The following is a 27,275-nucleotide window of genomic DNA, read 5'->3' as shown; positions in this document are numbered from 1 at the left end:
CTTAAATCGGTCTTCCTATAGATATAATGCTACACACACACGCATGCATGCATCAGTCTGCAGTTATGTTTATATATAACTCTGGTTTCTCCACGTTATCCTTACGTCCCTAATGAAATAAAACATTTGAAAACTTAGTCATTTAAAATTGAGGGAATTTCCAGTTGGCAAATCTGGTTTTGCTCATAGATATTTATATGTAGATCATCACACTACTAAAGTCAAAGTTGCGATAGTAATTCCCAGCTGTTGAGTATTTGTGCCACAGTACATGTACAGGTATCAACACATAGTACACAAATTTGTGAGTACTCTGAGTACTGCGATGACTTTTTTCCATGGGCAATTAAAAGCATTAAAAATGTTTCAGAGTACATCTAGAACAGGGTGAGACAAAATGCCAGAATGATTAATTTGAATATTCATGTTTGCAGTTGTAGTTCACTGCAGCCATGCTAATCTAAGGATGGAAGTAGAGCAATACTTACAGAGTAAAAATGCATCCTTCATTAGAAAATATTTAATTTAGAACAGATAATGCAGGTAGAAGAAATCCTCAGGAATGCAGAGTCTTCTTTGTGTCTTAGTTCTCAGGATTTACATTAAATTGGAAAGTTGCAGCAGCATCTCACCCAGAAAGTGTTGTCATAATGCCGATGTGATTTCATAGTAACTTATACTGACAACACAAAATTTGTTCACAAATTATGTCCTTGACCAAGATGCTACAAATAAGGATACTAAAAGTATCTGATGGGAGGGGTCTTCTGCACAAGAGCATTGGAGCTTGAAGGTTATAGATGCAAAGGAAATCAGGAAATCTATCTTGTGTTTAAACATCACTGAAATAATATCATCCTGCAGCGCAGCCTTGATCAAGCCGCTGTTGTCCGATTACTGGATGGTCTTTCCTACCACTCCTTTGAAATTCCTTTGCTGGAGAGATTAGCTCCCCACAGATCTATGCAGGAGACAGCAACACTCCTGGCCATGTGAAGCCTTATGGTAGCTATAACAAAATTCACAGTGATAGATGGAAGAAACAATAACAACAACATCAAGAAGCAGCAAGCCGACAAATCATTTCCTAAATGGCACAGGTAGAAGCTCCAGTGGCTTCACTGTGCACTTTAAGGCAGATGTTGATGTTCAGACCACGGCCAGTACCTTGCAATGTCCTCCTTCGCCTTCCTTTGGCCAAAATGAGTCACAGTGCTCGTCTGCACTGCCACCGCAATCTTGTTTAAAATCGTCCTCTGTAAAAAAAAAAAACAAAAAAAAACCAAAAAACAACAAACAAACAAAAAAACACACCACATTTTTATATTGGTGCATAAGACAAAGCTCTGGAAAGGAAGGAGCTGCGTTTTGTTCCCTCTCCCACCAAGATCCCGTGTGACTCCAGGCAGGTCACTTTTTCCCCTCCGACCTAGTTACAAATAGGTGGTTAGTTCTCTCCTACCTTCCAGAAGTGTTAGGATGATAAACGCAGAGACTTCAGATACTGTGGTGCTGGTACAATTGTATAGATAGGACACAGGGGAAAAAAGTAGAAATAAAGAAATAACAGATACAAGAAGAATGACAGCGAAGGGTATTTTAAACACCATAGGATGTGTTCTTCGGAAAAGAGAAGGAAGTTCATTTTCTTGTACGGGCATGGTTGTGGACTGAAAATGAGGCACAGGGATGCAAAGTACTCATGTTTTCTAAGCAGTGTTTACTCAAGTAGTGTGCCCCTCAAACTCCTGGAAAGCAGTAACCTGTGAAGTGAATAAAAATGTACTCCCACATCATAGGAAGCAGTAGTGCGATGGAAATAAAGTTCTGTATTACACTTCTTAATGTGCAGCACATGGAGGATAACACAAAAATATTCATAATGATTATTTCACTTCTTTTTTTTCCAGTTACTTCCACTTCCCCTCCGTAAAAGACAATCAAATATACTTAAAATCACAGTACAGGCAGGATTTACTCTTGGGTGTTATAGTTGTGGATATACAATGTACACATATACACAGTCACAGCTTTGAGCCTGTGTGTTTGTGTATATACCTACGGATATCTTTCTATTTATTTCTTTCTCTCTATATATACACACATGTACAGGTGTATATATGCTGAGCATTCATAGAATACAGCTGCTGGGTATGTCATATGTCTGCACACATGCAGTATAAACAGTTCAAATTGTCTCCACATATTCCATATATGTGATACATGTATGAACCCCTAAACACATACTAAAATATAAACATACCTTTGTAAAGATGGTTACTGTGGTTTTCTTTGTTGTTCAATTTTGTTCGGGTTTTTTTTTTTTTTAAATTTTGGCTCACTGAAATGGTTTTCCAAATAGCTTTGCTGAAATAATGAAGTCTTTGACAATGTTTTTGGAGACAAATGAATAAAGCAGTAATTACCTTGGCCAAAAAAATAGTGCCATAAAAAGAATAAAGAAAACAATAATATTCTACATTTAAGAAATGGGAGGGAGAAGGGACTCAAGTTTGTTATTTAATCATAACATGCCCTTTTTATATTTTATTTGTAAGGCTCTGAATGCTCTTTTCTTTCTATACCACTGAGCTCATTACTTTAATTCCTCATAGATTTCTCTGAACAATTTTTGCTAAGTAAAAACACAGTGTAATTTTTCAATGGCTGTAACAGTAAGAAGCTGCTCAAATTAAAGATCAATAAAAAGTACAGAAAAAAATCTGTATGAAAATAAATAAATAAAGGAGAAGATGGCAAATGCTTGCAATTAGACAGGATGAAAAATCTAAAAAGAAATTAAATTTAGTTGTAATACATTTCCCATTCTTTTCTTCATGAAAATTACTACTGAAGTGGTTTTTTTTCTGTAATTTAAATGTTAAGCTGCCAGATGTGTGTCTCATGCTTGAAGAGTTGAAGCTTTGCATTATTTAGCATATTAAGATTCACAGAATTTAAAAAAGGGCTCCTTTATTGCCTGGAGGTTCTAATTAAGTAAACCTTAGCCTGGTACATTTAAAACTTGCAATACAAGAGATTTTGCTTCCTTTTTTTTCTCTGCAGCCAAGTCTCATCAATATAATAAATATGGAAAATACTTAAGATGATATAATTTTTCTTTGGCTTGAGGAATTAAACCTATCTATTATTTTAAGAAGTTTTTAATAGAGGCTAGCAATCAGAAAGACATTTAAAGACTCCAGTCTACTTTTTAATCATAGGAGTTGCTCTTAGTTAGTGGGGGGAAACATGTCTTATAAAACTGAGCTATGTAGAAATTGTTTCTTCCACGTGCACAAAACAAAGCAGTTCTGAGAAACAAGAATCACACAGTTCTTTATTACTAAATTGCATTTTACTTTTTATAACTTGTTATAATTGACCACAGAAAACTAATAAAGCATTAATTAGCTGCGCTATCAGCAATTTGTTCATTGAAGGATTTGGGATGGCTGCATCAGAAACTGTAATAACATAGAAATTCCTTTGACATACAGTACCCATAAATCATACCTTAAATACAGTTATTTTTGCCATTTTAGAAAATGTCAAAGGTGTCAACTTTGTCCAGATATAGCACTTAGCAGTGACTATTTTAGTAAATTGACTCAAAATACATTTTGTTCCCTGACAGGGGAACATAATACCATTCATGATAAAAATGAACAATTTGAGGAGGAGAAAATAGCACCAAGAATGATCAAAGACAGGTATCATAGCTATGATAAAGGTACAATGGCAGGTGTAAACTCCCTGTTAATAGGTTTATTTGGAAGTCAACAAACATATCCATAAGAGCAGGAAAATGTGATTACACCAGAGCCTGGAAAAGACAATAAAATTCTTAATCCAATGCTATAAATCTGTGATTAGGTATTAATAAGAAGTCCAGCAGAATAGATTTAATGCTGTACATTTGTATAAGACAAATAGGAAAAAATGGGTGGCATTTTTTACCATCATTGTGGAATGGGCATGATAACAGTAGCACCTGGATTTGGGAAAGTATGGTGAGATGAAGTTTGTTTCCAGACTTTGGCAATGCCAAGAGCAGTCTTATTTCCTGGTGATACTAAGTCCCAACAAAACGGTTTAGATGCTACACAGCTCACACCTGGTACGGGATACAAAGAAACTGTCACCTGCACCAAGTCCCTGAATTCAGCTGGGGCCTACATTTTTCAAACAGGATGGAAAGAGGTTGGAAACTCAAATGTTAGTGCTACTCCATGACCTTTCTCTGCATCAGCCTTGTTAGGGCACTAACTGACAGTAGTAGCATGATCTTTAATAATGGAGGGAGTCTTACTGTGTCTTAAACCTCGTAGAGTATAACGTAACCTTTTTTACCCTCTACATTCGGTCTGGAAATGGTCCTCTTCAGTTATGTCTTCTGTACCAAGTACTGTGGTGCAACAGGAGTGGATCTGTAGAATGAAACCAACGATTCGGAAGACACCACTAGACACTGGGCACCCCGCTGTGTGTTGACGAGTTTATGCCAGACTCGGTCTAGTCTGGTCCTGGGAACTGATGGCCCATTAATACCTGATACACATACCTAAAGCACATCCCATTGCTTAGCTTCACCCTAAAGAAGTCCAGTGCTTGGCCTCCAAGGTCACTCTGCAATGCAAACCAGAGAGCAGCAACTGGGACAGGGCATTTGATTCAAAAGTACCCTAAAACCCTAAATGCTGCTATAGATACTCCCTTTGTGACCTGGGATTAGAGAGGGGTGGGAAACAGATTCTCCGTGATGTGGGACTTTCAGATGCTGCGTATAGGGCTGATGAGCTGATACTGTGAAATTTTGATGTATTCGGGGGTCGGGGGAAGAGAAATTTTTAAAGATTTCTTAAAATAGGGACAAAAAGAGACAGCACATCTAGGAAATGACTTTACATTGCTTTGGTGGGAAATACTTCTGACTTATATGGAGGCAAAGTAGAGAAGAATGAAGCGCATTCCCTTCTGATGGCTGCAACCTCTCTTTTAGTTAGGAGGAAAGGATTTTAGAGTGGTGCCATCCAGGAGTGGGAGAGCAGACAAAGAAATCACGAGCTTGGTTAAATTACAGCATGGAAACAGAAAATATTATGAAAATCCTATCTGGATTCCCTCCCTAGTAATACCCCAGCCTGTGGGAAATCAAACAGCATGTTAAGAGTTGGATAAGAGAAGAGTTTGCATTACACGGATTGCACAACTGTAAGTGGGAACTGGATTTGATCCTATCTGCAAGAATCAACTCAATCCTTTACACAGTCCTGCTCAGAGGAGCAAAAGACCAGCAGAAAAAGAGAAGGTTTAACCAGCTGAGGCTCTGCCTCTGATGCTCTACCTGTAGAAAAAATGAAAGGCAAGCAATCTTCATTTTAAAACACCACTTTGAGCCCTTTAAAGTGGCACCCCTGAGGAATTACCAATGAGAATAGCTTTGGGTTTTTTGGTGTAGGTAATTATTTTTGCATCTGCATACAACTGTTCTGTAGAAGCAAACAACATGTCAGGAGAACCATCTCATTGCAGTATAATGAGAAATATGGCAAAGAAGGCTCACTAGTTTTCATGAAATTGTTTCAGAAGTAGCTGTAAGCATAAGTATAATCCTCTCAACAGAACCGTTTCTCACCTACATAAGCATGTTTTAACAAATGAAAAATTTTCTCTACAAAGGTAATGATGAAATTAGAATGAAGCTGTCTCTCTGTTTGGTATTTTCACATGGAGGAGACATCTTAATATGTTCTGAATAAATTTCTGAGTGTTATCTGCTAGTGTATTAACTCCCCAGCCAGACGCCATCTTTGCTTAGGTGTTATTCTGAAGCTTTGTTCAGACAGAAATGTTTTTTGATGTCACAAAAGGACAGAATTCACTTCCCAACATTTTTCTACAGATGCAGAGAGGGTTTTGAATTGAAGATCTTAAATACAAACAATATTTAATATCTAATTTTCAATATTCAGTTTATTTTAGAAGACAGACATTGAGCGAAAGAATCCTCCTGAGCCAGAAGGTCTGAAAATCAGGGGCTAAAAATTTGTCCTGGATGTGCCAGAGAAAGGTGGCAGAGCAGAGGGTCGAAGAAACAACAGAAGTGGTGTCAAACCCCAAAAATGAGCAGAACGCAAGCTGCTTGTAACAGGCTGACTAACAATATTTATAAGAAATATTTTACGTGTTTCCAGGGTTTTTACTGTGGTACGTGCATAACTGGGGGCTTTGAAAAAAGAAATCAGGCTTCATGTGAGAGGAAGGCTGGGGAGCAGCTGCCTGCTGGGATGAGCATCGGTGGGGAGGAAAATGCAGGCACTGTTGAAGCTCCAAATTAAACATCAGTTACAGTATAAATCCTAGTTTATATGTGGTTCTGCAGAAATTATCTGGGGATTTCCAAACGAAGCTTTTTTCCCTTCCCTAGTTCTGAGTGCAGATATTGAGTTTAGTGGTTACATTACTGTGGCAGTGTTCCATCACAGAAAATCTGTGCTTTAGTGACTTGCCTTTTGAAACCAAACTTTTGCATTAAATTAACATATAGTAGATTTAGCAAGTACCAGATATTGAGCTCATCAGGAAAAACTTCTGTTGTCCTGTGAATAAAGATAAGCAAAAACATTTTTTACCTAATTCAAATCCATGGATGTTTTTGGAGGTCTGCTTGTAGTCCAGGTAGACTCCCTATTATACAAGATCTGTTTTTAAAATCCTCAGTAGATTATAGTATTATCTCTTAGACTATACTGAGTCAGATCCTCTGATGATGCAAAACAATGCCCTTTGAATCCAACCTTGCTTTGATAAAAGTTGTCATAATTCAGTACCTTTCAAAATCAGGCCACTTCTGTAACTGCATTGTTTCAGGGTATTTGTAAGAGACCCTCTTGAACTGAAAACGTGGGCTCTGAAATGCTTTGTTTGGCATTGGATCTCTGCCAAACTCCATATAAGTAATTTGAATAAAATTTCAACATGGTAGTTTTAGTCCTAGGTAAGCATTAGTGATGGGGGTAGGGGGAAGAGGGGAGAAGGAATAGTTGTCTACCTGCATAACTAATAATTGGGGTTTGAGACATACATTCTAAAAGGCGGAAACACCCAAATTTTGACAAGAAAAAGAAGTCGGCAAGAAATCTAAAAAGCAGCCAAAAGTTAATGTCAAATACCATTAAGTGTTATTTGAAACAACTTTTGTTCATGCAGGTTGCTCATGTTTTAAATACTGTGAGTGTTCTAAGCCTGCTTTTCACAACTAATGTTGGGAAAATGAATTAAATGAACTTCAAAGTAGATTCCACTAATGTAAAAGTTGGAAACAAATTTCTAAGCTAGGGCTTTGATTACATTCTTGGAAGGACCAACGTCTAGAAAGGACATGTTAATGAAGTGTTGGTCTTATTAGGAGGTGTACTGAGAACCCTTGAAAGATCGGAAATTTTTATTACTTTTTTTCTGCAACATGCTTAACCTTTTGTCACCAACACCATTTAACAAAAATTGACACCAGCTCTGTATTCTACTTATGCATCTGTGATGATCAACGTCAATAATCAGCATTTATGAATCCTGACTAAGCAATGCCACACTAGCTCCTACCTCTATTTGTGCCCACTTGTCCTGGTTTCAACTGGGATAGAGTTAATTGCCTTCCTAGTAGCTGGTACAGTGCTATGTTTTGAGTTCAGTATGCAAAGAATGTTGATAACACTGATGTTTTCAGTTGTTGCTCAGTAGTGTTTAGACTAAAGTTGAGGATTTTTCAGCTTCTCCTGCCCAGCCAGTGAGAAGGCTGGAGGGGCACAAGAAGTTGGCACAGGACACAGCCAGGGCACCTGACCCAAACTGGCCAACGGGGTATTCCAGACCATGGGATGCCACACCTAGTGTATAAACTGGGGGGATTTGGGGCGGGGGATCGCCGCTCGGGGACTAACTGGGTGTTGCTTGGCGGGTGGTGAGCAATTACACTGCGCATCATTTGTACATTCCAATCCTTTTATTATTGCTGTAGTCATTTTATTAGTGTTATCATTATCATTATTAGTTTCTTCTTTTCTGTTCTATTAAACCATTCTTATCTCAACCCATGAGTTTTACTTCTTTTCCTGATTTTCTCCCCCATCCCACTGGGGCAGGGGGGTGGGAGTGAGTGAGCAGCTGCGTGGTGCTTAGTTGCTGGCTGGGATTAAATCACGACAGCACTTAACACAATATATTCAACAGACATACCTATAATAGTATCAAAAATAGTCCTAGCCTTCTTGGGCAGTCAACAGAGAAAGACAACTCCAAAGAAATGGTTTTTGAACTACATTTCATGGGTTGCTGTAAAAGGAAAGCTGACATGTCAGCTGGCTTGAAATCAGCATTCAAAATTTTACAGCACAATTTCAGGGAGCCTACAGACTTGAAGATGACTACAAGCTACTGTTTACACAAATAAGAGGTATCAGACCTCAGGCAGCTATCTCTTACCTAATATTTTTCAGTTCAATGTCTCAGCGTGACCTATTATAGCCTCCTGGTACAGAAGGACAATGACTCTTTCCCTTCAAAAGGAGGGATTAATTTATTTTCACTTGCACTTTCAGCTCTCTACACAGTGGCCAAGGGAGTGAGAATCGCCCTTTCCTACAATGAAAGCTGACCCTCGCCTTGTTTGTGGTGGGTGGGAGAGTCACGAGCAATGGGTACACCTGTAGATCTCAGGTCAGCTCCTGATGCCCTCTGCGCTGCCTCAGCTACTCAATCTGTCTATTCACCCAAAACGTCTGACCAGGAGTGCTGGCTGGCACCCGAGGCACGTGCACGGGGGCGAGCACAAAGGGGAGCGTGGGCAGCAGCGGCTTCTGTGCCTGCACAGCCATTTTCCTATCGTGGGACAGAGAGCACAATTCACTACCCAGGTTATTAAGTGGGGATGGCTGTCTATAACCTCGGTACCTTCAGATCCCTGTCCCGTGGTAAATCTGCCTCAGGCTATCATGGTGGTATCTGAGGTTAGGACAGGACCTAGGGGTTGTGTTACTCAATTCTCAGACACGTACGTTTTACCTAAGATTTTTAAACAAACAAACAAACAAACAAAAAAACCCCAACATTGCAACTTGCAAGGCTTTGCCTTTAAAAGAAACCCCACATCCCAGAAGCAAATGCTACCTGATGTTAATACAGACAAGCACTCTTACGTAATATAGCTCAGCACAATTAACAAAGGATATTGCTATTAACATGTTGCAAGAAGAAAAAAATACTTCCCAAGCACCTAACAGCAACATGTTGTGATCCATGGATATAAATGACCAAATAAAATGAAAGGATGTAAAAATGTCATGGAAACACCAGCCGTAATCTAATGTTGTCAGTGCACTCCACACACACCTTGTAATTACTAACACATTTGGCCTACAAATACTTTTGAGGCGGGGGAGCCCACCACTTCTGTACCTTTTCGCCTAAACTGCTTTTGATCCCTCAAAATTGATTTAAACTCTTCCATCGCTTCCTTTGCCTAGTGAAATAATGACGAGCTGATATCACCGGGTGAGGGGGAAGGGAGGTGGGGGTATTTACATACATGCCAAGTAGATCTATTTGCAAACTTTCAGTAAATTAAATAACGCAATAAAAGTCCTAACCTGCTGGAAGCATTTTAAGCTCTTCTCTTTTCTTCCCAGCTTCTTCTGACACACACGCTTCTCCTCCTTTCACGGCATTAAACTGCTTTTCCACTTCCTTTACAACAGTGGGAATACTTCCCTTATGGGTGTCAGGATCTTTCAGGGAGGTCAGAGGTTGCCCTGCAGAGGAAATGACAAGCTGTGAAATGTAAAAGAACAATTCCTTCCACATGTTTCCTTGCTCCAGGAGCAGTAAGGGGTTGTCGGCTAGCATCACGACGGGATGGGCCAGGCCTCTGCCTAGCAGTCCTGTCAAAACTAATTTACAATTAAAGACCTGTGCAACTGTTTAAAGCTTTACAGCTCCAATGAGTTTCAAGCACTGCTGAAGCCAAGTGGTACAAACCAACCTTATTTTTAACAGCACGGCTGGCAGACAGAAGGAAGACAGACCGAAAAATAGTCTAAATTGTACAGTAACCAGATAAATTGTATACCTGAAAATGATCCTTCTGTATAATATTTATTTCCATTATAAGCTCATAGTTTGGGAACTGAAAAAATTTCAGCTGCTCTAACTTTGCTTTTGGTTGATGCATAGGGCACATGAGCCACGTGTGTTGCTGTTAGACAGTAAACCTTGTAGGGGGAAGGAAAAAGAAAGTTTAGGAAAAAAATGAGCTATTTGTTCATCGTAGGAAAATAGGTGTTCTTAAAACCACACTCACACTGGTGAGTTGCTTTTTTCTTTACACCCCCAAAGTATAGTAGAGCAGGGGGCAATGAGGGACAAGCAAATTTTCTGGAAAGGAAATGTTACAGACACATAGAAAACCTGTGTGTAGGCATTTAGTCCAAAGAGAGTTGAGGTAGTGGGACTCTTTCTATGTGACAAATCTACCTGGCAAAGCAGTAGCAACAAACATCTCTGCTAGCCCAGATACTGGGAGCAGTGTAGTCATGCTAATAAAACACTGCACCCAGGTTAATATAGCTTGTGTCACAGCTCTACTACAGCAAGATCATCCTGCTTCTGGGACCAAACTAGCCTGGCTACCTTCAAACACTTTCCTTGAAAATCTAGGCTCATAACACCTCTCCTCCAACACAGCCAGGCTAAGCAAAACTCTTGTCTTGATTTCACACTGTAGTGCTTGGGCTAACTTCTGCTTAAGAAGATGTACAATTGGTCATGACTATTTAGGTACAGGTAGTGATTTCTGCTGTAATTTGACCAAAAACTGCACACCACTTGCCACTAAAAAAAAAATTATTGTTTCAGTATCTTAATCCTCCTCAGCCACTCTTCCACCTTCTCCCTTGTAAGCACCCTTTTTAGGTCTTGAGTGCACATCATTATACGCTAGAACAGTGCTGACCATGACTTCAGGACTTCAAACTGGCCAATATTAGAGGTGCAAGTAAGTCACTAGAATGAAAAAGTTTTTTCCATTGGTTCTACAAACTACAGAGGATAAAATTATCCCTGTTTTTCTACTTGCCCAGTTTATTTGATCACCATTTCTGATGGGCACAAATAGGTGTTTGCATGTCAAGTCAGAGCAACAGCACAGACACAAGAGCAAGCATTTGGAAGAATGTTCTCAACAAGTGCAGAGTAACACTTCCCAAATGAGCCTGAGTCTGACCTAAAAGTGTTTGAACTGGAGAACAAATATGAGTGCTGTCCAGCTACTTTTCTGAGGATGAAAGAGCTGCCACTTTGAAAAAAGGCTGAGTTACACTGCTATTTTGCACATGCAAATCCACTTTTCTATGGACATTAAAGTCAAAGGGGATCTTAGTGTGGATTTCACAGTGAGAAAGAGTACTCTCTTGAAGAATTTGTGTATTTAGTGTTTTATGTGGAGATTCACATTTCTGAAGTTTTCATGCATTTAGAAGACTGGGTTACTTAGATCCAAGCTTATCAAAGCAACATTTCTGGTAGTTGCATCAAATTTTCCTACCTATGCTACACCTATTAGAGTTGTTACCACCTTCCGCACAACTACGGCTAATGAATTCCATGGAGAAATTATCATTTACTTATTGACAGGGCCTCTTGATCCCTTACTGGAGCAACAGATCAACAACAGAGGTTTTCTTTAAAAAAGCAAAAGATCATGGTCATGAAAGCAGAAGCTGTCTTCTTCCATGAACCTCTCATGGAATACCACTTCAAAAGATTGGAGAGAAGATACGGTTTGGACTGAGAAACACTAGATCTGATAACACGCATCTGTGACCTACAAAGGAGATAGAATGGGAGGTATTAGGTTGCATTCCCCTGCATTGTACTCTGGAAGAGAGATCCTGTGCAGCAGGGAAGAGCCATACACAGAGCTGTGGTTTAAAAGAATAACGTAGCCCGGAGTTAATGGAAATAATATGAAGGTTCTGTCTTAAACTTCTAAAACCAAGACAAATTTGAAGTGAAGGTTAAAACACCATCTCCTAACCTGCTTTATTTTGCTTATATGTTGCAGCACCACATATGGTATCGATATGTAAGATCACTCACTATTTAGACTACTGCAGTAGAGTGAGTTACAGAGCACCAGTCTTCATTTAGACTGTGCTTGCTTTCTCTGGTTTGTGTCTCAACCTTAATGTCCCTTTAACAGAGCTTTCCCCCACCACCACCCCCTGCCCCGCTTTTGGTGGTTTAACAGATATTATATAGTATTTATAGAGCATATCAATGTGCGACAGCTTGCCACAGATCATAAACACATTTTTCTGTTGGAAATGTTGAAGTCGTGATTTTCACCACGTGATCTCCAGTTCCCTAAGGTTTGCTCCTTTAATTGTAAATAGCCAGAAAGTCATCAAGCTAGCGTTTAATAAACTTTTAATTTGAAATGGATTACCACATGTTGTGTTTGTTTACCCATTATTAAATCTCTTAGCAACATATCACCAGCAGAAACAGCATACTGTAGCACTGCATAGATACATTAAAAAACAAACCCATGGGGGATATTAGCAGCTAATAATATCTTTAAAGAAGGCTCCAAGAAAAATAAATAAATATAAACAATATAAAAAATTACTCTTAGAAATTTTTTTAGTGCAAATCTGTTTGGCATAGAAATTGCAGATCTTCCATGATCAGCTTATCAGCATATTTCAGAGGTCTGCACACAAAATAGGACATACACTAATGATCTTTCTCAGTTCTTATAAATACATCTTTCTGAACTTCTCAAACCGAGTATCATGAGTTTTTTCCATGTGTTTCCAGAAGCGTGACCTATTTAGTTGCAGCCTGTATATGTGTGTCCGCATACATGTGAAGACTGATAGTAGGACCAAACAATAGTAAGGACAAGTTTGATTTATTAAGAGCTTGTGTCCATAACTCTTCACTGTAGAGAAAAACTGGCTACAACTCCACCTCTTGGATCTGCTATTCATGGGTTTGTGCTGCATTTAGAAGCACCTTAGCAGAAATGCAGAAGATCTATGGCAACAAAAAGGACCTTACTCCTCAGTACAATGTATGTTTACACCTCTGTGCTTCTGGTATCAGGGTGGTAATATAAAAGCCTTTTGATCACAGTGCAGTTGCTGCTTAGTCTAAAAGTGTCACAGGGCAAACCTTATTTTCTTTATCTCCTAAACCATCACTCACTGTCTGAAAAAATACTTCTGCTGGCCTCTTTCCATGTTACATTTCCAACCTGAGCTGCCCATTTGCCACACTAAATGATTATTGCTTATCTGGTTTTTCTTTCTTTCCTTCCAATATCCTCCTCTTTCACCTCCCATGTCTTCTACTGTGCATCACTGCTACTGTTCTCAAATGCCAGAGGAATGTCTGTCCTGAAGAACTAAATCTCTGTTTCAGATCTGCACATAATATTCACACAGACACTACCACCTGTGGGTTGGCTGCATCCTTCAGTGCATCAAACAAGAGGGAATATAGGAATGTCTGCATACCAAAAAAGAATTCTTTTAGTCCGTGGCAGTCAGATCCCACATGCTGAAAAAGAAAAACCAGTGGCAGTGTCCTGCCATTCTCCTCGTTCTTGAATTTCTAACAGAAGAGGAGCAATTTCCGAGTCCATTACAATACGGTCAATTATGTCTTCAATGTAGCTACATCAGGAGACTCACAGAAGCCAGCGAGGATGCTCAGTCTAAAAGTAACATTCGGTTATTTTTTTACAAAAGCTTCTGGGGAGGTCTGCTGTGCATAAGCAAATTATAATTTGTCTTTCCTATGGGTTACCACTTGATTGAATCTTAATGGAATTTCATAGGAGTAGCATAAGGCATGCCTCTGATGCCAGAACTATCTCCCTGCCAAATTTGAAGCCCCTGTTCTAGCCCAGGGAGGTGCTAGAGTTCTTCCAGAAATAATCAGACAAAAAAGTATATTTTCCTTTTTATTTTTTCCTGTAAGCTTGGTGTCATAAGCAGCTGAACTGTTATTGCTGCAACTTTCCAAGCATTTTTCAGCCTCGAGCAGAGGCCAGCATGGAAAGTTTCATCCTCAGCAATGAGGCTAGTTTAAATTGCTCATAGCTGAAAACAAAGTTAAGCAATATTAATAAAGAGAATCACAGTATTCCTGCCATAACACATGTTGGACCAATATCTGAGTGAGGAAAATCTAGCTTAAGAAGAACAATAATGACTAGCCAACATTGAAATGAAACTATGGGTTGCTCCAATGAAAGCCTGAATATAAACATGAAAGTTTGAATCCATCACCTTGTGGTCCAGATTGTTCAAGCTTCTCCGACACACCATTCTTTTCAGCAATGCTTGAATACATGTGAAGCTCAGGTGGGAGATGAAGGTGCATATCACGCTTATTTTGCTTATCTGAATCCTGTGGTAGTTTAATTATCTATTAAAAAAAAAAAAAAAAAGAACATAAGCAGTTCAGTATTTCACAAAGCCAAAACATACTTGTTTGTACACTATTTGTGAACCCTAGAAGTCCAAGATGCTGTTATGTGGATTTTGGGAGTTCTTGTTTCTCTGTATTCCATTTACTACAGTTTTCTCTCATGTCATTTTCCCATGTGCATCTTCTCCATGCTTACAGACTAAAGCAGACATCCCAGTAAATGGCAGTGACTCACAATCCAAATTCAGAATCATCGGGGAAAATACAGATTCCTTGGATCATTAAATCACCCCAGCTTATACATCGAGTTGAAAGACTAATTTTGCAGCTTTGGGGTCCCGGTCCCCATCCCCCCTGCCATTTCAACCAATTTTGACTTTTCTGTTATTTTTTTACCATAGCTCTACTAATGTTGTTTCTCACACTCTCTTTCCTAGCGTATCTTTGGTATATTTTTGATATAAATTCTTATATCTCTACATGATTCTGAAGTTATTTTCACTTTCTTTTATTCTTGGTAGACCCCCCCAAAATTGCCTGAAAACCATCACTGCAAGAAAATTAATAACTACAATTTCTATTAAGTAAACTCACATGTTAAAATTAAGGTGCTTTCAAAATTCATCTCTTTTGGTAAGTGTTTTTTCCTGAGCCAGACCTGACTATAAAAGAGGTATAAGTTTGAGGTCTTGTTAAGACTCTGAATAAGGGAGTGTATCTCAGTTACAGTAACACCCATAATTTGCAAGTCCAGAAACAAAGCTTTGACTGAAGAGGAGTTCTTAATTCAGGCCCATTTTCACCAAAGACATACAAAAAATGTCATTTCTGAATTATGTCCAAAACCTATTCAAAAGTAATGTTCCTACCACAGCAGAGTCTTGCTCGCTAGCTGGGGGTCCCAAACATACAAATGCAACAGTATCATAAACAACACTGATTTATTTTGTAGCCATGTGAAGGCACCTCTGAGATTCACTAAAACTGTGGAGAAAACTAACATGTACTGGTGGCAGGCTCAAACTCAGAATTTCAACTTCTGATCCAGTTTTTTGATCCAGTTACTCAGCACCCCAAACAATATTTTGATATTTGAAATAATCCTAAAATTTGGCTGTAAAAAAATCCCACTAATTTTACATAAAATTGAGGATGCACGTGATTTTAATTTTCTTTATATGCCTACTGGGTATGTTGGTAAACTGCTTTTTGGAAAGATGGTATTGTTTTTAAGGCTGATAGAAGGAAAGTGGAATCTGTTCTGAGGAACAGTGACTAAACCAACAGGCCTAATTTTTTAAAATACAAACCTGAAAGTAGAGATTGCATAACCAATGATCCAAGTCTTGAGAAATAAAATTTTCAATTTTTTTGAATCGATCAACTTTGGAGTCATAATGGCCTCTGAGGAAGGGACATTTAAATTTTCCTTCCAAAGCATTAAAATTGTTGTCACACAAGGGAAAAGCTCCCCATCCCACTTCTCGATCGATCCAGGTACGGGCCCCACGAAGAAGGAAGAGTTCAAAGAGGACCACCATGCCTGGCTTCACAGCTTTTCTAGGTGGTAGAACCTAGCAAAGGAGGAAAAGAGAAGATTTATTGGTTACAAAAACATCACAAGGGAACCAGCTTTCTTTTATCATATAAAGCTCTACAAACTTCATACCTTTGAGCCAATTTTGCACACTAAAACAATTAACAACTCTTTCCACCAGTTCATGTATTTGAACAATTTTCCACTCCGACAGAAAATGCTGTGGGCTTTTTCATGCTAATTTTGTGATTTCTTTTTTTCCCTTGGCTTTCTGAAAGTGATCATTTTCTGTCTTTTTTTTTACCAGTGGTGGAAAAACATTACCACTAGAAAACTTAAGACAGAGTAACAAACCAGCTTGGGAATCTGAGGTGTCCCTACGAGGGCTTATTGAGATCCACCACTGGGTGGTTCTTGCAGCAGCTTTGGAGAGTTCATCCAAATACCCAGTGAGAACACTTGCAGGCTTGCTCCTCACTGAGTCATAAACTCTTCTCCACCCAGTTCTGGGAATGATATTGGTACAGAATAAGCTTCCCCTTCAAATTAAAGCAGAGAAACTCTTCTTGCAAAGTATGCGAACCTCAGGGTAGGGTCACAAAGGATTTTGAGGTAGTAAACTCTCAGCATACCAAAGACTGGCAAATGCTATTTAGACTTTTCATAAGACAGCTAGAGATATTCTTCTGAGCAGCTTAGAGTTGTGGAAGAGGGTTACCAATGCCTTAGGGCCATGAAGCATTTGTGTCCCCATAGCAAAGACTTGAAAATCAGGGGTGAAGAAACACCCTGAAGTAATGAATTTATGTAAATCCCTCTGTAAGGTTTGCTGTGCGAAGCAATGCAAGGTCATGGAGAAGAGCGTAGAGAAGGAAGCAGGACAGACAGAAAAAGAAATCTGGTGCTATGCCACTATTTTAACTGTTTTCTTTAATAAATGTGGAGATTGACCCAGGTCCTGTTGAACAGCTCTAATACATTCAAAAGGGCAAATAAAACAAAAACCATACAAAAACTAGAACATGGAAGGCGACTACCATCATACGCTGGCTAACAGCTTTGAAGAATAGTCACCTGGGGACAAGGGGAACCAATACATCAGCTACACCTCTCACACAGCAAAACGTCATCTTCTCCACTGCTCCTACACATTCTCCTGGATTATAGAGAGCTGGGACTGCCTTATCTCTTAAATAAACTATCTTAGATGCTTCTCTAATAGAGACATTGTTCTGTTATTTGAATGTTTTCCACCTTTTATTGTTCCCACTTCAGTCCTCAAAGGTCATAGAAGGAAATACCTTGGTACATTTGCCTTGCAGAAACTCCTGGTTCAACCTTACCTTGCCTTCCAGCCAAGGTAGAGAAAGAGGAGCCTTTTCTCCTCCTCTCCTCCCTGTGAATTGGCATGTACTTGTAGAAGGCCACAATATTCAAGGGTATCTTTTAACTCTCAGTGTCCTGTAGGATATACCCTCAGTACTTTTTGATACTCAGAATAAGACCTCCGAATAGAAGACATCCATCCAAACTGATCACCCACTATTAAAAGCCTAAAATGCCAGTCTTTTCAAATTAATAGGGATTTCCTCAATCAGATGACATTCTGCAGCTGATAACCAGCCACAAATCTTTACTGCTTCAAATATTTCTACACATAAGTACACACCTCAATGCAGCTCTTTCTTGACTGATATTTTTTAAATACAAGCATCACTTTTTTATACTCCTGATTGAACAGCAAGCAAGATAATAAGCACAACTCACGTACATGCAAGCTTTTTCTCTCTCTTTTTCTGAAGCAGCTAAGGGATTTACCCATACCAGTAACGGCTATGTTAGGAGATGATACATGTTCATAGTTGTGCTGCATTCTGTAATTGTTTTGAAGAGGTGAATATAAATTATTATTTTAATAATATGCCTTCCTGTTCCAAGTTATATATTGTGATTAGATAACGGCAAGAGAGAGGAAGTCATTTAAGGAAATCTTTTAAAACTATAAATATTGTCATTATTATGTAGGTGTACTTTATATTAATTATGTAAATATATTCTAAGACTTAGTGTAGGCTTAAAATGAAACAGAAGCATCTGTTGAAAAATGCCATAACCCTGTGGCAGCTGCTATTAAACCATTAACAGTATCAGGTTTCATTTAAACCAGATTTACCATTTTCTATAACAGCCCGTGGGAAAGCTAAAAACATTAGGCACAAATTACTGACAAAAGAGATCCTTAATCAAGCCATACATTTCATTTGGCTAGCTGGGTGCTAGATAGTAACCTCTGTGCTACAAATTAAAGGTGGTGGTTACAAGGCTATGATCAAAGACAATTACCTGCATTATGGAACAATCCCAAAGCATAAGCAGCTGAAATCACTGCCGTATCACAACATCCCTTTTGGTTTCTCCCTTGTTTCCCAGCCTTAGCCTTTTCTTTAGAATAACTTCACAGTACACTCTATTCTGCCAGCCTGCCTACTTAACAGACACTGGTCAAGCAGCTAGTATAAGGGTAATTGTGACTGTTAAAAATACATTTCTTAGTTTCCGGCTCACAGTTATTCTTCATCTGCTATAAGCTCCCATCCTGGACCTAGATTGAAAACTCACTCTTTGGGACTGGAGGCATCCCTTTGCTTACAGTTATGGGAGCTGGATACTAAGCCATGCCGTGATCCAAACATATAATGATGAAACACATAATAAGAAAAATAAGGATTTTTGTCACACACCTGTGTGCTACAAAGCCTGAGGCTGTAAGATTCATTCTGGGAGTCCTCACGCATGAACACTGGGTGTCTGACCCAGGTAGGACAGTGTCACACATCTTAGCATACACGGTCAAATAAAACATACCTACCAAGTAAGAAATTTCTTTCTGTTGGATCCATACAAAAATCCTGGCCAGGTCTCTGCCTGTTACTCTAAGCCGGTGTGCCAAGCATTCACGCAGGTGCCCGTGGGCTTTCATTTCCATCCTGACAGCTGCCAGGAGCATGATTTATACAGGAGAACTGCTGTTTAGGAGGGGACAGTCAGGCTGAAGCAGGAGAGTTTCAAAAAGAAGGCAGGTCCCCTCAACAGCCCCACGCTAAACCTATTCCCATCACCACAGTGAACACGCATCTCCGTCACAGCTCGCTGTCCCACAGCCGCAGGGTCAGACAGCCCTGGGAGGGAGCTCGGTGTTGTGCCACCTGCCCTTCATTAGCCTCCTCCTAGGCGGCAAGCCTGAGAGCAGGGATTTGGGGCGCAGCCAGCGCGACCCGTAGGCATAGATGCACAAAGGCATTTAGGCACGTAGCTCTAACTGAAATCCATGGTCCTTGAGCGCCTGCGTGCCTCTGTGGGGTTTGGGCTGTCGCGCTCAGGTACAGGGCAGGGAAGAGCTCAGGTGGTTAGAAGAGGAGGGGAATCAGTAATTGCTCGCTCTCACAAAAGACTCGGGGCAGTGTCTGCGATGGGCAAGGCACAGGCAGCTCAAACTGACCAGTTTGTTTTGATGGACTGTTTTGTTTCTAAAGAGAGAGAGAAAAAAAGAAAAAAAAAATCAGTACTTATATTTTCCCTGCTGGTGGCAACCTCTTTTGAGGCACTAGTTGGTAAGTTAGTCTGCAAGCCTGCACCAACACTTGATGTTCAAAGAGAGCATACTACGTAAATACGGCTTCCTGTGGTTTAATGGGTCTACTCTCTAACACCTTAACTCACTGTTTCTCCTTGCTCAGGTAAGATTTCCATTGAGGTCTGGGAGGTATACAGCCTTTTACAGTGCTCTGAAAGCATCCAGAACCCACTTTTTACTTGCAATTTCTTTTGTAAAGAGAGATGCAGCAGAGAATAAATAATGCTTGTGTGTGCCTGCACAGGCACGAATAATTCTTCTTAGTCTGCAGTTAACAGTGTTGCATTTAATTGAATTAAATCATAGTGAACTAAAATTATCTCTTGCCACTATTTCTGAATTCAACTGTTTTATATCAGTTTTATTGTAATATATCTTACTTCCCCATATGCCACCATAATTTCAGCAAAGAAATCATTTACTCTAGAGAGAGAATGAATTCTATTTGAATATTTCAATAAACAGATCCAGTGTGAGGATTTGGGTGGTTTTGTCTGACTTACTCTTGGGCTTTAAGCTTGTCAGAGAAGAAATAAACCCTTGCATCTCTGCTCTGCACCTTCAAATGCTTTCAGTTTAGAAAAAAAAGGACAAAAGTTACATTACTTAATTCACATAACAAAAATTTGACCACTAAACATGTACAACTCAAATGGATTAAAGTGAATTAGAATATGCAAAGGTAATTCAATGTTTACTTATTATACAGAAGAGTCTTGCAAAACACCATATAAATTAATATTCATCTTATCCCTCATCGTTTCTGATTATGAAAACCACAGAAAATGAACCTCACTGTTGTAAAACGTGGGTCGAAAACCTTTTAAATCAGAAGCAGTTCCCAACAAACTATTTCATTAACAACTAAAAAATTACTTCACTGTGTAAAATGAATAGTGCTGGAGACGAGGCTGTTATTGCCAAAATAAGGTGGAGCTTTCACAACCAGATTTGAAGCCCTCCCTGTTTACGTGCAAGGCCAGCATACAGGCAGAAGGAAGGGCATTCTTGGGAAGTGTTTGTTTAACTTTGAAATTTATATAAGGCCAGAGGGGAGGGAATAGAAACACAGACTGAGGTAAAAATAAAATATCACGTTATTAGGGTTTTCCAAAAGTCCTATCTATCATAGGAATGTCCTGGAGTAGCTGAAAACTTACTTCCCCAGCTTTCCATTGCTGCCTGTCTTTGAATAGGTATCCGAATGCAAAATAACACACAAATCAAAGGAGGCCCGTGCAGTATGCTACCATTCATTTCCCCGTATATATTTTTTTTTTTTTCTGAAAAAGAGAACAGACCTTTCAAGCCCGATATAGGTCAAACAACTCCCTGACTCCTCTCCCTGCAGCTTGCAGATCTCCTTAGACCTTTATGCAGTACCACCATCTTTCCTGTAAGCCAGTATCCCAACATCCCTAACTGTGGGGGAGCATGGACCAGAAGTGGTTGTGATGCAGCACGTGAGCTCAGGATCACGGATGAGCCGCACAGAGGGCCGGGCAGCAGTAGCTGTAAGCAGGGAATTTTCACCATTCTCAGTCCTGAAGAGGTGTCAGTAAGCAGGATTTCTCCTGACATACTGTGCCAAAGCACCCCAACACCTTCCCAGAGCCTTACCAAGCGCTCTGACCGAAACACCTCCTGCCCTCTCCAGTGCTACCAGAGCAGCAGCGATTCCCCGCTGCCTCCCTTTCCTCTAGAAGAGATAACTCAGGATGTAGTTAACTCCAGCAGCATTGCACGTGGCACAGCTACTTTACACCAGAGGACCAGAATCTGGCCTTTTATCTTCCCAAATACAGGGGAATAATGTTTGCATTCTGTGAGCTTTAGCCTCTGCATCTGTCGCTAATTGTCCTGGCACATCTGCTGCTAATTCTTTTCTGTTCTTTGACCAGCAGGGAGTAGTAATGTATGGTACAGCCAGCTCTAGCTCCCCAAGCATTTCTGGTGATGTACCGCTGGTCTGGGTGGATTCTGACCTCATCTTGTGAGGGAGAAATTGTCTTTGTAAGAGGAAGGCAGGAACCCCAGTTTCTTCTCCTGCCACTCCCGTCTCACTCATTTATTCCCGAGATTGATTCCAGCACAGTCAGAGCATGAGTTTCCCGGGATAACGTAGGCCACCGACATAGAACAGCAGAGTTCATTTCTTTTGTGTCAAGAGGACGCATAATTTGCTCAGAAACCACTTGGAACCAAGGAGTCTCCCTAAGAGGTGGCTCGTTCGGCACGCAGGGCTGAGTCACACAGCAGCACTGCTCTGCCTGCCCCGGGCTCCAGTGCAGGAGCTGGCAGCTTTCCTCTCCTTTTTGCTCCACCAGCTGCTCTGTCTCGGGTCTCTTTCCTGATGCTCTCCTAGATTCCCCATCACACCTCACGTAGCACAGCATCCCCTTCCTCCGTAAGCTTCAGCCCAGCTGGGGACACAGCAACGCTCCCTTCACTGGGGAAGCTCTGCTTAAAAATTGCATGTTTTAACAGGATCACTTTTTGTTCTTTTGTGGCACGAGTACTCTTTCCATTTCTGTAGTACAGCTTTGCAACCTACCTGCTCATCCCGAGTTCACAGCTAACTATTTAAATGTGAAATGCTTCAAGACCAGATACTTTAAGGAAAAAAACCTGTCTTCTGAGGGTGTTTTGCTGGCTCCCACGACTTGCAGATACAGACCAAAACACAGCTTAAGCCCCTTTTCACAGTTCCAGACTGTCAGATCTGGTGAGTCATGGAATTGCTCCATTTTTCCACTCACAGCATTTTTTTGTTGGGGCAGGCATTTATTTTGTTCTTGGTGTCATCTGTTGTTTGGAGTTTACTTGGAGCTAAGGATACAGGCAGGGGCTGCTGCACTCTGCCTTCCCGCTGATCTGCCCCAGATAATATATGACTTTTGTACAACTATTGTATCCTGTGGCTCACATCAAGCCCTTAGAGATAATTTCCCATTAGGTAGGGAATAGGCCATGGAGTGGTCCAAAATAAAAGCCTGTCCCTAGACGCTCCTAATTTTTAACATATGTCTGCTAGATTTTCCGACGCAGACCACATACCTTACCCTAGTTAGATATGATGCATTATAACGAGGGCACATTTCTGAGGTCTTTGGGCAGTATGCATTGGTCTAAGCTGAAGGAGCATGCACGGTACAGTCCAGTGGAGCTCCCCTGGAGCACAATGACTAGTCAACATGTGAAAAGTAATTCCAATTAATTACCAAAACCAAAACCTGGGATAAGTAGTAACCTTTTGCATATGTAAATCAATTGCATAATGCTAAATAAGGTAGGTGCGATAGATTCTAACATGCAAAGGCTTTGTAATGTCAGCACACCAGACTTAATGAATCCCTTCAAGTCTTCACACAGTGGGGGAAGTGGAGATTTCCACGTTGGGAAAGTCCATCTATGGGCAGCAAAGGTCTCCAGAGAAACTACGTGGCCGCAGCTCGTGGATGGAACAGGATCTGTGCACAGCACAGCACTGGGCCAAAGGAGGTCCCCATGACACCTTCTGCTGGGCCCACAGCAAGGAAGAAGACTCGTGGCCGTTTGGGGAGAAGAGCACTACTGAAGGAGTAGCAGCCAGTCCAAGCAGCGTGGGACCCTTGGCCCCGTGGTGTAAAGAGTGCCCAGTCTGAGGGCTGCTCGCAGCACGCTGCAGAGGTCTGTCCCCAGGGTGGCACGGCGGCACAGGGGTGTGACACAGAGCAGAATTGCTCTGAAAACATGCATTTTGAGGAGCTGTTGCGAAAAGACATTTAGCGAATAGCAACCGAAGACCAAAACCTCAAACAAGCTCAGATAAACAAAACAGAAGCAGTAATAAGTGTGTGTTCCTGCTGCGTGAAGAAAAACATCAAACCTGCAGTCTTCAAATAAATACAAGCATCTGTCTAAGCTTAGTTCTTGCATTTACCAAAAGGTTCACGTAGCACCTTATCATCCCAACTACAAATAATTGCATCCAGGGAAAATTTAAGTGGCTCTCATTTTGAAAGTCCTCTGGCACTACCAAGCATTATTACTTCCTATCTTTTTTCATAGTGTATCAAACTCTTATGTTATGGCCTATAAAGTGTCCTAGAGCTAAATGTTCTTCATCTGTGCCAGCGTTTCGCTCAAGAATAAAAGGGGGGAGGGGGGGGGAGAAAAAAAAAAGTTTGTGCTCTACTTTTCCTAATGATACCTTGTTTTGTAATTACTAAAAGCATCACAGTCTTAGACAGCTGCTGACATACAGAAAATAAGGTCCTTGAAACTGTTTGTTTCATCATATTTTAAGAATTAATACCTTAGGTCATGTTAATCAGTTTCTGATATATGTAGTTTTCAAAATACACTTCAGGGAAGAAAATGTTGGAAATGACTAATAACAACAAAGATATGAACTTTATTCGTTATATATCTAACTCCGAATGTGAACATTACCAAAGTACTTTGCCACCTTAAGTATTTAGGAAGCCTTAAATAAAAAATAAATCCACCTCATTCAGTGAAACAGAACATCCTCTTTTTCCAAGCAAAAGAGTTCAAATTTATTAATTTTGTAGCTATATTTTAAAATGAGTGTCAGCCCCTGCTAGATGACTGCATGATAAGTGTCCTGAAACTTCAGGAAAAGGCACTAAATTTTTCACAGCATTTGTGTTTCATTTTCAGTGTAATAAAAATATGGTGCCCTTTTAATAATGAATAATAGATCTCCTGGTATGATTTACATGCGTGGATTAAATGTCATGTTTGAAAAGTTGCTGTTTTATTCATATTGAATTTCCCTGAAGTAAAACAAAATGGTACCCCAGCTACTGTTACAATATTGCTAGTACCTTGCCACACTGATACATAAATATTAACCAGTTGATATACTCTTTAAAAATCCACAGATCTGTGAACTGTTCTGTCAGCAATGGTGGCTTTATATGCATATGAACTGATTTAGTGCTAACCTGAGTTCCAGGTAAGTTGGGCAAAATGCATAGCACCAGTGCTCACATACTTCTGGAGCTCACATTTTTTTTGCTGACGTGCCAATTTTGGAATTTTGGGGAGCCCACCACTGACATGATTGTCCCTGCTTCTCCTCAACAATGCTGGACTGACATCCCAGGTGACTGGACAGCTTAATGCATGTTTTTTAAATGTCACTTGCAGGCAGTCTCATTGGCTTATAGTGCTCTTCACAATAGCTGAAAAATTCTTATCTGAACATCCCCTTCTGAATAAAAACTTGCTTCCTAATAGGCAATATTTTTTTCTGGAGAAGAGTTCTGGAAAAGTTTATAATTTATTGCAAATACTTGAAATAGGAAGATCTTCCTTAAAGGTTCCTTCTCTTAATAGGTGAAGCTTGTGATGTACAACAAAATATTTTGGTCCTGAGAATTGAAGTTATAACTGAAAACTTTTTTTTTTTTTTTTTTTTTAAAGAGAAGTATTTTAGCCACACTCTGATTTTTATTCCATTGAAGCCAATGAATATTTTTACTCTGAAAAGCGAGGATTTCTTCTTCCTGTTGTAATTGTTTCATACAACTATTTTAATGTTTACTGAACTTAAGAAAAGCTGACAAAAAAAAAATTTCCTGAGCAAAATTAAACTCTTGCATATCGCAACACATTTGTGCTCTTCAAGTCATCATTAAGCTGAAAAATGTAATCTGGACCTGCTAACACTGGGACATGAATCCTACGGAGTAATAAGACACTGCTTTAAATACACTCTGAACAAAAAAGGTTTACTACTTAGGTCTTATCTATAGCAGGATCTTAGCCACCATGAGACAGTAATAAGGAAATGGTACTAGTGAAATCCTTGGTCTAGTGTAAAGATGATGCAGTCATACCTGTGCAGGCGCTGCCAAGGACAATCTAATTGCATAACTACCTTACTAGATGCACAGTAAGCACCTCATCTCCTTTCCTGTCCTCTCCTTACTCAACTTTCATTCTAGACCTGAGAAAAATCAGGCAGTGCAAGAGAATATTGAAAGTTTAACAAAGCTTCTTTACCACCAGAGTTAACCTACCGCACTTTCTGAATCTCAGCTTGAGTTCATGTTCAGTTTGTGTTATAATGTAGGTGAAGCTTCCGAACAGCTCTTGCTTCACCTAAACTAGACAGACCTAAACCCACCTAAGTCTAAGGTCCCCTTGCATAAACTAAATATATGAAGACATCCTTGAGATGCTGGGTCTAAAACAAGTGCCCTTCAGATCATGCTGTTAGTTCCTATTCCTAAAATTGTAGAGAGTCATTGGAAACAGCAATTGCATTTTATCACAATCCAAAGCTTTCATACAGGTTTTGTCCAGCATAATTTAAGGAAAAAAAGTGACTTGTGTGACTGTCTGGCCTTACTGAAAGCCAAATAAAATTCAGCTGGGGCTATTAGGAGCCACTGTCTAATATGTAGTCAGAGGTTATTGGGGGAGGTAGGTTGACAAACTAAAAAGGAGGACAGTGAAGGAGGGGAAAGAAGGGAAGCTGGAAAGCTGGAGCAAAGAACATTGATTAATGAACAAAAAACATTTCTGAAAGGTCGGGTGCGCAAGTCAGACTAGCCCTGAGGCAGATCTAACTTACATGACCAGCACTTTCTGTACGCAGCAGGTAACCCATGCTGACACCAACTTTGCCGACATGACAGGGTTATTATTTTTGGAAGGATGTAGTGTTCTGGAACAATTTCTCCAATATATTAGTTAAAATGAAGCTTTCCTTCAATATCAAGCATGCATGTCTTCATTTTCACCATGTTTACGCTGAACTCCTATCATTCTGGCCAATGAAAACAAAAGCTTATTCTTCATTTGTGAGCACTTGTATTTCCCCCCCCCGTAATACATCCCAGGGCAGCAGTGCTGTATGTAAGATTGTGTTCAAACACAGACGCTCATCTGGAGCTCACCGAGATCTCGCTACTTATGCTAAGTTTTGCAGTAGATGCTAACCATCTGAAGCTTAAAATTTGCCTCATCTCAGCAGAGATCCTAAGGGGTTCTTTTAAAACACAGCTTAAGGTTGTGGGCCAATACCAGGGTGGAAGAAGAGAAAGGTAGAATCATTCAGGGTACACCACCTACGTCTTCAAAATGACTTGGCAGAGGATGTTCTCTAAAATTATGACATTAAGCTTTTGCTGTCCATTATACAGTAAGGAAGACAGGGAATCACCTGAAGGTCATTTAATCAAACTTCTCCTCCTGGTCCTGCATTTTAAGTGGACTTGCCTGAGACCTGCACCCTGGCTAACTAAGCTAAAAATGAAGTCTGGTGAAGGTGGTAATTAAATGTCCTCTGTGAGACTCAAAGAGGACTTCAAAGCAAACTGGAAAAGTGGTAAAACTACCAGGGGTTTCTCTCAGACCTTCAGATGAAGCATAATAGCCACCTCTAAGTAGTTACTGAGGTGTCCGCACAACCCAGTAGAGACTAACAGCAAGAAAAGTACGTGGACTTGGCATGTACTCCTCACAAATGCCCATCAGGAGTTCCTTTGCATTGAGGAGCAGCTGGACAGAAGATGGGTCAATGTGAACTAGCTCTTGTTTAGTACAGAGAACAGATATATGCCGTCTTGAGCTGGGGACGTTCCCCAGGTA

At 40.1% G+C, this 27,275-nt stretch overlaps 1 protein-coding gene across 1 annotated transcript in view; it reads right to left on the bottom strand.

The window, feature by feature from the left end:
- Positions 1-27,275, bottom strand: part of OFCC1 (orofacial cleft 1 candidate 1) — a 122,420-nt gene that overhangs the window by 47,558 nt on the left and 47,587 nt on the right. Inside the window, exons 8-9 of the mRNA XM_010573312.1 lie at positions 15,807-16,070; positions 1,168-1,256 (exon numbers count right to left, since the gene is read on the bottom strand). Of these exons, the coding sequence (XP_010571614.1) occupies positions 1,168-1,256; positions 15,807-16,070 (353 nt within the window). The remainder of the gene's footprint in view (positions 1-1,167; positions 1,257-15,806; positions 16,071-27,275) is intronic.

The sequence above is a fragment of the Haliaeetus leucocephalus genome, unplaced genomic scaffold (assembly GCF_000737465.1).
Source record: "Haliaeetus leucocephalus isolate CR32 unplaced genomic scaffold, Haliaeetus_leucocephalus-4.0 Scaffold373, whole genome shotgun sequence".
Taxonomy (NCBI): domain Eukaryota; kingdom Metazoa; phylum Chordata; class Aves; order Accipitriformes; family Accipitridae; genus Haliaeetus; species Haliaeetus leucocephalus.
Note: the sequence above shows the minus strand (reverse complement) of the source record. Positions and strands in the feature narration are given on the sequence as shown.